This window comes from Diceros bicornis, chromosome 13, assembly GCF_020826845.1.
Source record: "Diceros bicornis minor isolate mBicDic1 chromosome 13, mDicBic1.mat.cur, whole genome shotgun sequence".
Classification (NCBI taxonomy): domain Eukaryota; kingdom Metazoa; phylum Chordata; class Mammalia; order Perissodactyla; family Rhinocerotidae; genus Diceros; species Diceros bicornis.
The window spans coordinates 40,826,654-40,840,855 of NC_080752.1; the positions used below are offsets into that span (position 1 = coordinate 40,826,654).

At 49.2% G+C, this 14,202-nt stretch overlaps 1 protein-coding gene across 2 annotated transcripts in view; it reads left to right on the forward strand.

Moving 5' to 3' along the window:
- The first annotated feature begins 450 nt into the window (after positions 1 to 450).
- Positions 451 to 14,202, forward strand: part of NCMAP (non-compact myelin associated protein) — a 41,603-nt gene continuing 27,851 nt past the window's right edge. For both annotated transcript variants that reach the window (XM_058553242.1, XM_058553243.1), the window contains exon 1: positions 451 to 770. In XM_058553242.1, the coding sequence (XP_058409225.1) occupies positions 490 to 770 (281 nt within the window). In that variant the 5' untranslated portion in view covers positions 451 to 489. The remainder of the gene's footprint in view (positions 771 to 14,202) is intronic.

Sequence of the window (14,202 nt, forward strand, 5' to 3'; positions counted from 1 at the left end):
ATGAGGAAACCTAGCTAAACTCCTGGTTCTGTTACTAACCTGCTGTATGATTTAGGGCAACTCACCTCTGCTTCCTGAGCCTCAGTTTCCCTGTTTGTACAAGGGGAAGGGTTAGGATTCCCGTAAGACCTCTTCCCTCTCTCTGTAAATATTGACTGAGGACCTATTCTGGGCCAGAGAGAGTGCTGGGCTCCGGGGATACAGCGGTAAACCAGTCTGATGGAGGAGACGGTCCTTAATTCCACAGGGCGGAGATTTTGACACTTGCCATCTGTCAAACCTCCCGGTGTTAACACCCCTGTGATTGTCTAAACCCCAGCCTGCCCTCAAACCCTTCAATCAGATTAGCATAATCCTATTTTAAAGACACCTACACAAATCCCCTGCAGCTCACATCCGGCCTGGTGTGTTTGTGAGGCCCCTTCCTCCTCTCTCGCCCTCGGAGGGGTTTGACCTGGAAGATGTGGTCTGGCGGCTGAGCGCCAGGGGATGCTAGAACCGGAATCCCAAAAAGGACCCAGGTCTGGAAGAGGCACAAGGACACCACGGGGAGGCGCCGCCGCCCCAGTGTCCCGACTCTGGCGCCCCCGCCGGGCGGCCCCCCGAGGCCGGGGGACCGAGGGGGCGAGCTCGGCCCCTCCCCGGAATCACCTGCGCCGGGCGGGGCGGGGCCGGGGGCGTGGCCCCAGGCGGCCAGAGCCCGGAGGCTGCGGTGGCGCCGGCTGGAGGCTGAGCGGGCGGCGGCCGGCGCGCGGGGCTCGGCCAGGCAGGTAAGGGGCGCGGGACGCCCGGGTCGCCCGGGTCTGCGGGGAGCACGGGCGGCCCGGCTCAGGTGGGGCAGCTCGCTGTCCACCTGCCGGCTGCGCTCGGCACAGGAGAGCCCGGGGTTGGGGGCAGGAGGGGTTCCCAGTGTCGTCCCACCTTCGTTGGAGGAAGTGCCTGGGGTCTGCGCGCGAGGGCAGTGGTCGGGGGTGGTGGCAAGGAGGTCGCTCATCCTCAGTGGGGTTTGGGGATGGGCATAGGGCTTGCGTCAAGGTGCCCAGAGTGCCAAACAAGCTCACCTGAGCGCGGAGAAGTGCCCTGGGAACCAGCCTGCATTTGAGGGTGGATATTCGGGGCATCCTGAAGGCAGGTCGTTTCCTTGTCCCACCCCCCACCAAGCCTGCCCTCCGGCGGAGGGCCCGAGACTCCCCAAAGAAAAGGGAGCTGACCCGGCCAGCCTGGTGGTACAAGGGACTTTGAACCACTCAGGACCTGGGTTTGCTTCATCTGTGAAATGGGCGTCTCGACGGGTCGGCCCCGTGCGGAGGCCCCTCCCGGAGGAAGATGTGCGATTCAGTGAAAGGAAACCCCACACCAAGGGGAGGAACCCAGGATTGTAGCTGAGATCCGCAAATTCAGTAGACGCGTTTGGAGCAGCTCCCCGGTGGCTCACTGGACTAGCTGCTCCAGAGGAAAGACACAGGGACCCCTCCAGTTCTGTGGTCTGGGTACCCCGGTGGGAGGAGATGGGTGTGTCACATACAAGGGCTGGCTTAGGAGACCAAGGGAGCCCTCTAGTCGTTGGAGTCCCTGCCTTGCCCCTTAGGGTGGTCTGATTTAGCCTTGGGCAGGACCCTTCATTTCTCTATGGTTCAGTTTGATGTGCTCTTTATTTTTTTGTGAGGAAGATCAGCCCTGAGCTAACATCTGTCGCCAATTCTCCTCTTTTTTGCTGAGAGAGATTGGCCCTGGGCTAACATCCATGCCCAACTTCCTCTACTTTATATGGGACCCGGAGACAGCATGGCTTGACAAGCGGTGCGTCGGTTCGCGCCTGGGATCCGAACCTGCGAACCCCCGGCCACTGAATCAGAGCTCGCGCACTTAACCACTGCGCCACCCAGCCAGCCCATGATGTACTCTTTAAATGAAGCAATTTCTCTAACAGATTAAGTCAGATAATCCATATAAAGTACTTAGTTCAGTGTCTGTATATAGCAGGCACTCAATAGATAAAAATTTTCCGCTAGACTAGCTCCTCGAGGGCAGGGACCAATGTCTGTTTGGTTCACCATTATATGGTGCCTGGCTATAGTAGGTCTCACTATGTATTTGTTGAATGAATGAAGGATGAATGAGTACGTAGTACAATGCTTGGCATGTGGTAAGTAGTCAACAAAGTAGTGAATTCAGAGATGGCTAGATCCTAACAGATGGGTATGGATATAGGCAACAGTGGTCTAGGTGGATGGAATAAGCCCAGAGTAACAGATTTGGGGCATGATAGGCATAGCCAGAGCACAGAGGTGGGGCACAACACCCACGATCTTGGAATCCTGAATCCCAGCAGCCACATGGGAGTAGGTGAACAAGCTGGAACTCCAGGGAGGTCGTATACCTTTTTCACGTCCTCTGAGAATCTGCCTTAAAGTTAGAGGGGAAAGGAGAGGAGAGAGAGAGGTGCCAAGAGACAGCAAGGGACCATGGGTGCCTGATGGGAGCAGAAGATGAAAAGGGGCTCCCAGCACCCCTTCGTGGAAGTGGGACATTCTTCACCTTGTCCCTGCTGGTCTCTGGGCTGGCTGGTGGTGAGGTAGTTGAAGGGGGAAGCATGTTGCCAAGTGAGTGGACCACTAGGTGTGTGTGTGGTGAGCCAGGCACAGGGTGAGCTGGGCTAGAGGAACGTGCTGGGTCTCTGGGGGGATCTCTGTAGTGGTTTCATATTGACAGCTTATCCCCTTGGCCAGTGCCTGTGCTCCACATCCTCCCTCAGCCCTGGAGGGAGCTGCGTCCTGGAGGTGCAGCCACTCTGAGCAAAGTTAGGGGCCTTAGCTTTTCTGCCTTCCTGGCAGGCGCCTTGTTGGGTTTCCGTCTCCCTGGGGTGACCAGGAATACGTGAGAAGCAAAGGTCTGAAGTGGAGGTGAGAGATTTAGGGGGAACATATCGACAGGAGACAGGAGTACCCCTCAAAAGAGCCAAGTTTGAGGCTTCTCGGTGTAGCACTTTCCATAATTGCTCATAATCATTTGTTTAATTTGCAATGTGCCCTTGACAAACCAGTCCCCGAGACCCCCCAGGAGACCCGAGAGGAGGAAAGCGGAAAGCAATGTTCACGCTGATCCCCATCTCATTGCTCCTGGGACACGGGGTCACAGAGTATTAGAGCCACGGGACCCCTAATGGTAATAGAGGCAAGGAAACTAGGGTCCTGAGAGGATGAGATATGCTCAGTCACGGAGAGTTTGGGGAGACCCCGGGTCTCCATTGTAGTGACAATGGCTTTTGTCACTACAATGGGCTGTGACATTCTCTGGGAATTGAAAATGCAGCAACACTTCCTTTTATTTTCCAATCTTTCAGTAAAACGGAATGGAACGTTAAAAGAAGAAAGGTAAAGTGGATTGTAAATTGCCCGATAAACCCTTTTAATTTTTAAAAATCCTCGTGTACGATGAAAATAAAGACCGCAAATTACATATGTCCACTCAGTTTCTTAAAGATATATGTTTGATACTGAAGAAAAACAATCCACAATAGGAACCTCTCTAACCAAGACTAAACTACTGCTGGCCAGAAGCGCCTGTATTAAGATGCACGGGGCGCGTGCTGCCGTCCGAGGGTGTCCGAAGGCGGCCTGGAAGCAGCAGCGTGTTTATTTCTCCTGGACGACCTCCAAGCCCCCTGCGTGCTGCCCCTATCAGTTTCCCCATCTCCATCCAGCCAGCTTCCTGATGCAGTCAGCATCTCGGCTTCCGGCATCCCGCTCTGCTTTGGGATGTGGCAGGATGGATCCCTCTTTGTTTTCTCTCAAACGAATTCCTTATCAGAACTATAGATCCTAGGAAGACAGGAAGCGAGGAGGGGGACCGAGCCAAGGCAAGAGCCAGCCGTGGATTCCTGAGCAGAGCTGGGGTGTAGGTAAAGCTGGGGGCAGCGGGGCGGGGAGGGGCCTGGCAGCGGGGCTGGAACCTCTACTGTGGTTTGAAACTCCCTGGGGTGGTGGCTGGAGTTTGGCCTAAGGAAGGAAAAGAGGGCGTGCCAGTCTATAAGACAGAGAAGCCTGTTCTTCAGCCCGCTTCAAGGCCTGTTCTGAGGGGCCTCCTGCCTGTGCTGGATACTCCTGAGCTCAGTGGGACTGCCAGATCCTATGGTACCTGCCCGGGGCCTCGAGGAGGTGGAGTGGGTGGTGTTAGAAGCATTGGCATCTCAGGGGTCCGTGCAGCCTTGGGCAGAAGTACCAGCAGTGAGGATGGGGCTAAAAGCAGGGACTTAGGCCTCTGCTTTTGAGCTGTGGGATCTTGTTCAAGCCACATCACCTCTCTGAGCCTGTTTCCTAGTTTATTACAGAGGATGCTATCCACAGCAATCACTTATAAACGCTAGTTTCCCTTCCTCTTTAGAGAAACTTGTGTCTGGGGATCTGTTGAGCAAGAACCTCAGGATTTTTAAATTCCTCCACAATTCACCCATCATTCATTCAGTCAGTCAGTCAGCCCACTTCTTCAGGGCTAACACCTGCCTCGGGGCCCACACTGGGAATTCAGAGAAGCTCTTTTTGCTGCTGTGTGTCTGGTTTCCTGCAGACCCTTAGCACAGTATGGCCTTGCTTTGAAGCTTCCGTCTATTCCCCCAGCTGGGGTTATCTCTTCAGTCTGTTGCACAATAAAAAGCAGTTGTGTAACTTGTTCCCCTACTGCCTTAACCAATCCCATGACCCTCCTCCAGCCTTCCTAAGGTGTCAGCCTGCAGGTCACAGAGGGAAATAAAGGGTTAACTCCTGTTTACTGAGAACTTGCTAGAGCCCACACAGTGCTAAATGCTCCACATGCCTCAGTCTCTTTAACACCCACAGCATCTCAGGAAGTGACTAGTATTATTCTCTAGTTCCTTACTAAGGTTCAGAGACATAAGCAACTTGCTGGTTGTCACAGAGCTAACCAGGGACCCATTGTCACTTCCCTGGGCCCTAGGCATCTTTGCCTTTGTGGGCCCCTTCCTCTATAAAAAATGTTAAGAATTATATTTATGACTGCATTGGTGTATTAAAACATTTTATTCAACCTAAAGGTCCTTTTTTCTTCTGATCTTGAAAGAAATGAAAACGTTTTGTGGGCCCCTAAAAGTATCGTGGGCCCTGGGCACTTTGTCTCCCGTGGGCAGTGGAGACGTCGGCCCTGGAGCTAAGGAGAAACAGGGCTGGGATTCCAGCCCACGCCCATGGCGATGGAAGTTCTGACCTCCTCACCGTACTGCCCTTTAGCAATTAAAAAGAAAGAACCAGCACAGAACTAGGGTAGAGGGACTAGTTATCTGAAATCTTAACTCTGTAGTGGTGTTAGTAGTTCTCTCTGGTAAATGGAGCTGTTTTGTACCCCCGACCCCCCTTGCTGCTTTTCGACCGAAACTTTTCTAAGAGCCAAGCCCACTCTATCCTCTTTCTCCAGAATTCTAGATGCGCCACTTCGGCATTCTCTCCAGTCATAGATCTTAAGGGTAACTGGTTTGCCCAGAGGACAAAAGGAGATTCATTTATCTTATAGATGCAGCTCCAGGGTCCTACCTGATCCCCAGTAACAATATCATTGGTCATAACAATAATAACAATACTGAACTTTTTTGTACTGATGTCTTAATAGTTTATAACATTGTGAAATTTTAGTTGTACCTTATTGTTTGTCAGTCACCATATAAATACCTCCCTTCACCCCTTGTGCCCACCCCCCAACCCCCTTGCCTCTGGTAACCACCAAACAGTTCTCTCTGTCCGTGTGTTAGTTTATCTTCCACATATGAGTGAAATCATGCAGTGTTTGTCTTTCTCTCTCTAGCTTATTTTACTTAACATAATACCCTCCAGGTCCATCCATGTTGTTGCAAATGGGACGATTTTGTCTTTTTTTATGGCTGAGTAGTATTCCATTGTATATATATACCACATCTTCTTGATCCAATCATCAGTGGAGGGACACTTGGGTTGCTTCCACTTCTTTTCTATAGTGAATAATGCTGCAATAAACATAGGGGTGCCTAAGCCTCTTTGGATTGTTGATTTCAGATTCATTGGATAGATACCCAGTAGTGGGATAGCTGGATCATAAGGTATTTCTATTTTTAATTTTTTGAGGAATCTCCATACAGGTTTACATAGAGGCTGCACCAGTTTGCATTCCCACCAGCAGTGAATTAGGGTTCCCGTTTCTCCACAACCTCTGCAGCATTTATTGTTTTTTGTCTTGGTGATTATAGCCATCCTAACGGGTGTAAGGTGATATCTTAATGTAGTTTTGATTTCCATTTCCCTAATGATTAGTGATGTTGAACATGTTTTCCTATGCCTATTGGCCATCTGTATATCTTCCTTGGGAAAGTATCTGTTCATATCCTCTGCCCATTTTTTGATCGGGTTGTTTGTTTTTTTGTTGTTCAGTTGTGTGAGTTCTTTATATATTATGGAGATTAACCCCTTGTCAGATATATGATTTGCAAATATTTTCTCCCAGCTGGTGGGTTAAATAGTGAACATTTTTGAGAGCTCTCAGTGTGCCAGGCATTACACCAATCACCTGGCATTCATTGTCTCCTGAAAGCCTCAGTAATACGGTGGATAGATACTATTATCATTTACATTCTGCAGGTGAAGAAACTGAGGCGTAGACAGACTAAGTGTGGGCCGGCCCCGTGGCTTAGCGATTAAGTGCGCGCGCTCTACTGCTGGTGGCCTGAGTTCAGATCCCGGGCGCACACCGACGCACCACTTCTCCGGCCATGCTGAGGCCGTGTCCCACATACAGCAACTAGAAAGATGTGCAACTATGACATACAACTATCTACTGGGGCTTTGGGGAGAAAGGAGGAAAAAAGAGAGGAGGATTGGCAATAGATGTTAGCTCAGGGCCGGTCTTCCTCAGCAAAAAGAGGAGGATTAGCATGGATGTTAGCTCAGGGCTGATCTTCCTCACAAAAAGAAAAAAAAGAAAGAAAGACTAAGTGAGTTGCCCCAGTGGTGCCAGGATTGGGACCGGAGCCTGTTAGTTTGTTGTCAGAGCATAACCTCCATGAAGGCAAGGACTGTTTCCCACTGTCTCCCCGTCACCCAGCACAAGACCTTGGTACCTACAAGCTTTCAGTGTGGAATAATGACTGACCCCAGAGCCTGAACCAAGCCCTCCACTTTCCTGCCCTTTAGGGAAGCTTACCTGCTTCAGGTCCCTGTTCCCGGTCTTGAGACAATCACTACCTGCCTCTGTAGTGCAGAAATTGGCAGCTACAGCCTGGGGTTAGTCTGGGGCAGCTCAGAGCCCTATTGGAGTGAGGAATTGATCAAGACTGGCAAAGCCTCGGGGCTGGCCCCGTGGTGTACTGGTTAAATGCACGTGCTCCACTGCTGGCAGCCCGGGTTCGGATCCCGGGCGCGCACCAATGCACTGCTTGTCAGGCCATGCTGTGGCGGCGTCCCACATAAAGTGGAGGAAGGTGGGCACGGATGTGAGCCCAGGGCCAGTCTTCCTCACAAAAAACAAAAAGACAGGCAAAGCCTCAGGCATTCACTCTTCCATCAGTGCCCCTCCATCCTCCTCCCCCACCCCCAGCCTGTGGAATCCCGCTAGAGGAGTCTCCCTCCTGCCAAGGCTGCTTCTCCCTGGGAACTCAAAGGTGCAGCCTGCCAGTCATACAGGCAAAGTGCCAGCCAGAAGGAGGTGGCCACAGGTGTCTGTGTGGCTTTCTGCCCTGGGGCTCGTCTTTTTGCTCACTTTATGCCTTTGGTCCTTCCCCAGAGCACATTACCAGACAGAAAGTTGGTATTCCTGGGGAACTTGAACTCACCCACCAAAATAATTAGACACTTGAGAAATACAATTACTATAAAAGAAAGACAATAAATCAAGCTACATATGCCATCAGAAGTGGAATTATTGAAGCAGATGGACCAAGATTTTAAAGTAAAGCATGATAATTAAACTTAAGGAGAAAAAGGAAGAAATTCGTAAAATAATGCAAGAACAAGAAGTCATAGGGGAGAACCAAATCAAAACATTAGCTAGAAAAGTATAATATTTTTTTAAAAGAACACAATAGATGGTGTAAATATCACGATGGTTACAGTTGAAGAATTAACTAGTAAAGAGGAAGATGAGATTGAGAACTGTCCCAGAAGGCAGCAAGAAAAGATAAAGAGATAACAAATAAAAAAGAAAAGCTAAGAGATACAGAGAGGAGAAGTAGGAATCCCAAAAGGAAAGAAAAATAAAAATGGACAATAAAAAATATTGAAGAAATAATGGAGATTAAATGTTCCAGAATTAAAAATGAATGAACGCTGTCAACTTAAAAAGCAAGTTCACCTGTTATTTTATCCTCAAAATGAGTTTATTTGGGAATAGCCAGAAGAATTGCAATTGAGGATGTGAATGCTGTGGCAAACCATAGGCAAATCCAGAAAACAAAGCAGGGGAGCAGCTTTTATAGAGAAAGGGGGGGAGTAGGGAGGGGCTGTTCTAAAGGAAAGTCCATTGGGGGAAAGTAGCAGTTCAGGGCAGCAATGGCTTCTCATTGGCTGAGCTGTGGTGTTTCTCATTGGCTGAGCTGTGTTGTTTCTCATTGGCTGAGCTGTGGTGTTTCTCATTGGCTGGGCTGTGGTGTTTCTCATTGGCTGAGCTGTGGTGTTTCTCATTGGCTGGGCTGTGGTGTTTCTCATTGGCTGGGCTGTGGTGTTTCTCATTGGCTGGGCTGTTGCGGGGGGGGGGGGGGGGGGGATCTTCCTTCAGGAGTAAAGTAGTTTTACTTCCTATCTGAGATGCAAGCCTATGTCTCTTCCTGTTTGGTGTAATTGATAGTGTATGATAGGGTGTGAGAGCTCCCCCTACAGGCCATCCTGACTCCAATTTAGTTAAGGTTTCTTTTATTAATTTCCACAACTCAGATCGAAAGGACTTGTAGAGTAGCCGATAGTAGAAATAAGGAAAATTCCATGGACAGATATTGCAGTGAAATTGAGAATATGAAAGACAAAGAGGAAGAGAGCAGAGAGAAACATGGGAACAAGAATGAGTTTGACACTATACTTCTCAGTAACCGCACTTGATAAAGGAAGTCAAAGAGTAATGTTATTAAGAATAGAAAGAAAAGAACCCTTTCAATCCATAATTTTAAAGCCAGCCAAATTGTCATTCAAACATGAGGTCATAATAAAAATATTCTTAGGCAAATAAAGCCGCAGAAGGTGGAATATACAAAGACCCACGTTGAAAATATTTGTGGAGGAAGTACTTAAATAATAAAAGAAACAAATCCAGGAGATCCTGCAAGAGCTATGGGGAAGTCAGGGTGTTTGGATCAGAGATCAGTCTAAGAAACAGAAGCAGAATTCAGCATTTTAGGTAGGAGAAGATTTTTTATGTACCTAATTCTTTAAAAATATTGGAAAGGCTGGAGGCTCCCAAAACACTGCAGAAGTGGCCAGATGGCGCCTGTCATAGGAAAGTGGGAGAATCAAGGCTGCTCGGAACTGTTGGATTTAAGGGCACACGACTGTGGCCCTTGATCCAGGGATCCAGAAGCTGATATGCTGTAATTGCCTGGATACTGGGACTCAGAGTCTGGCTACCAGTGTCGCTGCAACACTGACTCGTCTTTTAAACAGAGGGCCAGCCTTGGGCTCAGACACTTTGGAAGGTAACACTGTCTAGCTAAAATTTAATGACATTGATCTGCTTCATCTGATTTGTTGTTACCTTCTATTGATGGCAAGTGACGTCGGTTTTCCATTTTCAGTAGTGATAGAAAATTTCTGTTTAGAATAAACCGATAAATGTTTTAAAGGAAGAGTGGGTCCAGGGATCTCAAATCAAAGCCATCATGATTGGTGCAAATAGTTATTAAAAGAGGTCAGAGGTGGAAGAGGTGACCTGGGGAGGAGGGGACAGTTGGGTCTCATGATAGAGGAAGGTTAGACTGGCGTAGAGTTGGGAAGAGAGCACTGGAGTGAAGGCCAGTGTGCTGGTTCTCTGTTGCTGTGTAACCAACCGCTCCAAAACTGAGTGGCTTAAAACAACAATTTGTTATTGTTTTCTCTCATGGCTCTATAGGTTGACTGGGCTTAGCTGGGAGGTTCTCACTGGGGCCTCTCACGCGGTTTTGGTCATCTAAAGGCTCAATTGGCTTGGGTATTCAAGGTGGCTCACTTGCATGGCTGCCTATTGATGCTTTCAGTTGGGAGCAGAACTGGGGCTGTCAACTAGCGCATCTACCTGTGGCCTCTCCAGGTGCTTCTGACAGCGTGGCAGCTGGGTTCTGAGAGAGAAGTTCCTGGGAGCAAGCGTTCTGAGGCAGGAAGCAGAAGCTGCCACTCAAGGGCTATACATGTGTCACTTCCAGCATGACTGCCAGTGTCACGTCTGCCATATTCTAGTGGTCCAAACAGTCATTGGGCCCACCTAGAGTCAAGGGAGTGGAGAAATAGATTCAACCTCTTGATGAGGGGACTGGCCAGGTCACATTGCAGAAGAGCACGAGGGATAGGAAATGTGAGGACAGCTCCCAGTGCTGGGAAGCACTGGGATTTAGGAGACAGAGTCGCTCATTCTGCCTAGGATGGGGGATGAAGGGAGGAGACAGGTGCTGGTGGATAAGACCGAGAAGAGTTCGTAGCAGACCTTGGTTGCAGAGACAAAGAATTAGGGCTTTATTCTGTAGCCAGTCAGAGGTGATTGATGGTATCAGAACGATGGAGAGAGACCATGCAGAAAGTAAGGTCTCAGAGCTTGTATAATTCTAATTCCTTTTCCCACAAGTGGGAAGAAGGCTGGTGGCTTCTGTTCTTCACAGTAGCGTATCAGTAGACGATTATTGTATGCTGGCTGCATGGCCAGGCCAGGCACTTTGGAAGTAAGTCTATGGTTCATAAACCACTGGACTATCCTGGAAATTCCAGTATTCTACATTCATTCCATAGCTTCCAGATCTCCTCTTTGACTCCTCCTGGCCCCCAAATCCTTTGCTAGGACAAGTGTCTGGTTTGTAACTAAAAAATCATGGTCCAGGTCCAGGTCCAAGTCCAAGCAATGTCAGAGCCCAGAGGAGGGTGTGACTTGTCCCTGGGTCTGCATGGAGCTGAGCAGTGGGCTCTGATGGCCATCACCAGAGTTCAGGGAGCCAGAGCCCAGAGAGGTGTATACGTTCAAAGCCAACCCATTCTAGGGTATCTGCTCCACGCGGCCTATACGTGTGTGTGAATTCATTTATTTATTCATTCAAATGACTTCTAAATGGCTGACCTTGTGCTGAGTGCTGGCAATATGGCTTTGACTAAGACAGGTTTTGTCTCCCATGGAGCTCCTGGAATAGAAGGGAAGACAGACCTATCTACTGATTACAACGGTTTCATGTGATAAGTGCCGTAACCAAGGTACCTATGAGATGCTGCAAAGATTCTCAGAGAGACTGTCCTGCTTGAGATTGGCGGGGGGGGCCTTGGGCAGGTCTTGGAGGAGAAGGACACCAGCATGTGTCAGTGCCCGCTGTGCATCGGGCACTCTGCTCAGGGTGCGGCCTGCGTTGCTAAGTGACTTACACATGCAAAGCCCTTACACGTGCCTGGTTTATACAGTAAGGCTAAGTGACTGGCACTTAGTATTAACAATTACTTTCTCATTTGACTGTTGAAACCAGGAATGAGACAGAAATCCAAGCCCGGTTTACCGATGAGGAAACAGGCTTGGAGAGATTAAGTCACAAGCCCAAGTCACTCAGCAAAGCCAGAATTCAAGCCCACGTCTAACTCTAAAACCTGTACCTCTGTCCACTCCACCAGTTCACAGGGAGAGGAGGGCATTCCAGGAGAGGGGATAAACCCTGTCTAGAGGTGGGGGATCTATAGTCCCAAAGAGCTGAGGTGTGTGTGGTGTGTGGGTGCCAAGTGCCAAGAGGGGATGGGTGCCAAGTGTGTGGGTGCCAAGAAGGGATGGGAGAGGAGGCAGGAGACAGGGGTGAGGGGCTTCGAATGCCAGGCCAGGGTGGGGGGAGCAGGCTTAATTCCATCTGCAAAGAGAACCAACCGAGGGTTCCACGGCTCCCCAGCCCACATGGGCATCTCTCCTCCCAGGTCACTCTCCCATGAAAACTTGTCACCCAATGCCCACGTCCTTCCAGGCAAGGCTGGGCCTGGAACGCAGGTCCCCTGACTCCCAGCCCAGCGCTCACTCCTCGCCCAGCTTCCTCCTCACTGTGGCCTCTCTTTCAGCCTGTGATGTTTGCTCAGAACCTGAGCCCCAGGGCAGAGAGCACAGAAATATTTATTTATGCCGCTGCCAACCCTGCCTCCTGCAGGCCCCCAAGGGGCACCTCACAGAGAAGTTCAGTTATATAACCCCGAGTTGACACAGCACGAAGGAGAAGGAAATAGATTATAATTATTCTTTTTTTCTCAGTTTTGGACACATTTTGAAAACTGGATATCTTGACATTTTCCTCTCTTCTTCCTCCATCACCTTATTGACCTGAGGTCCCCAGGGATCTTGGTGGTTCTAGATCAGTCGCTGATTTTAGCCTTAATTGTGGTAAGACTGGGGGTTTGGGGAGATCTTCCTAGAGGCAGGGGAGGGGAGAGAAATGAAATATATTAAAGGGCTGGTTTGTGCCAAATGCTTCACCAGGGGCTTTATATTCATTATCTCATTTTACCCAAACAGTAACCCTATGAAGGAAGTCCCATTTATTACCTCCATTTTAGAAAAAAGGAATGGACACACAGAGAGGTTAGGTAACTTTCCAAAGGGCAACCAGCAAAGCCAGGTCAGCCTGGCTCTGATGCTCTGAGTTTTCAAACACCTCACATGGAATCCATAATATAGGGATTCTTGAGAGAGCAGGGCATGCTAGCTTCTCCCTATGGAGGAAGTTCCTCCATAGTTTAATCCTAATACATCCCTCACATCTAGTCTCCACTCTGGCCTTCCCTGGACGCTTGGCTCCACTGTGCTGGGACCCTCACTGTCCCATTCCCTCACCAAATCTTACATTTCCCTTCCCGAGTGTGCTCATCCCCACCCCCTGCCTCCCAGTCTCTACTTCGACTGTTTTTCCCAGCTAGAATGCTGTTCCTTCGCCACCCTACAGAATCCCAGTAAAACAAGTAATAATACTAATACTCATTCATTGAGCAGAAGCTGTGAAGTGGAGTGCTTAAAAGCGTGAGCTCTGGAGTGTTCTGCCTGAGTTCCACCCAGTTCCACCACTTTCGCTGGCTGTGTGACCTCAGGCAAGTTACTTAACCTCTCTGGACCTCAGTTTCTTCACCCGTAAGATAGCGATAATGATACTCACCTCATAGGGTTGTTCTAGGATGAAATGAGTTATAAAAGTAAAAACTATACAAATAAAAAGTTTTTTATAAAGTTTTTAGAAAAGTGTTTGGCACATATTAAATTATTAATATTAATTTAATTAATATAATTAATTAAACATATAAATTATTATTAACTGTTTATTCTTATCATCAAGCCCTCAAAATGTGGAGCAGACTCTCAGTCAGATTCCCTGGGTTCACAACCTTCCTCAATTGGTGACTTTGGAAAAGTTATTTAACCTCTCTGGGCCTCAGTTTCCTCACACCAAAATTTTTTTTTTTTTAATTTTATTTATTTATTTATTTATTTTTCCCCTAAAGCCCCAGGCGATAGTTGTGAGTCATAGTTGCACATTCTTCTAGTTGCTGTATGTGGGACGCGGCCTCAGCACGGCCGGAGAAGCGGTGCGTCTGTGCGCGCCCGGGATCCGAACCTGGGCAGCCTGCATCGGAGCGCACGCACTTAACCGCTAAGCCACGGGGCTGGCCCTCACACCAAAATTTTAACCGGTAATTTGCTTTCCACTTAGGGTGGATGAGACAAATAAACATAAATTACTTAGTAGAGGGCCTGGCACTGAGACCCACAGGAATACGAGCTATCATTAAATTACTGGGATACAGACCCTGGTCACTCACCCCACAGCCCACGAGTGTAATGACCACGTGGTGCCACTCAAGGCAGCCTGCCCCCGCCCCGGCCCCCTGCTCAGCACCTCTCCCTCTCCAGGCTCCACGGCACCCTCGGCCTGTCCTGTGTCTTGGTGTCACGTCGGCATCACGGTGGCAGCCACACGTGGGCAAGCACAAGCCCGATGACCTGTGCTTAATCCTCGCCCGACACCCAGTTCAGCCAGCAATTATTGCACACCCACTG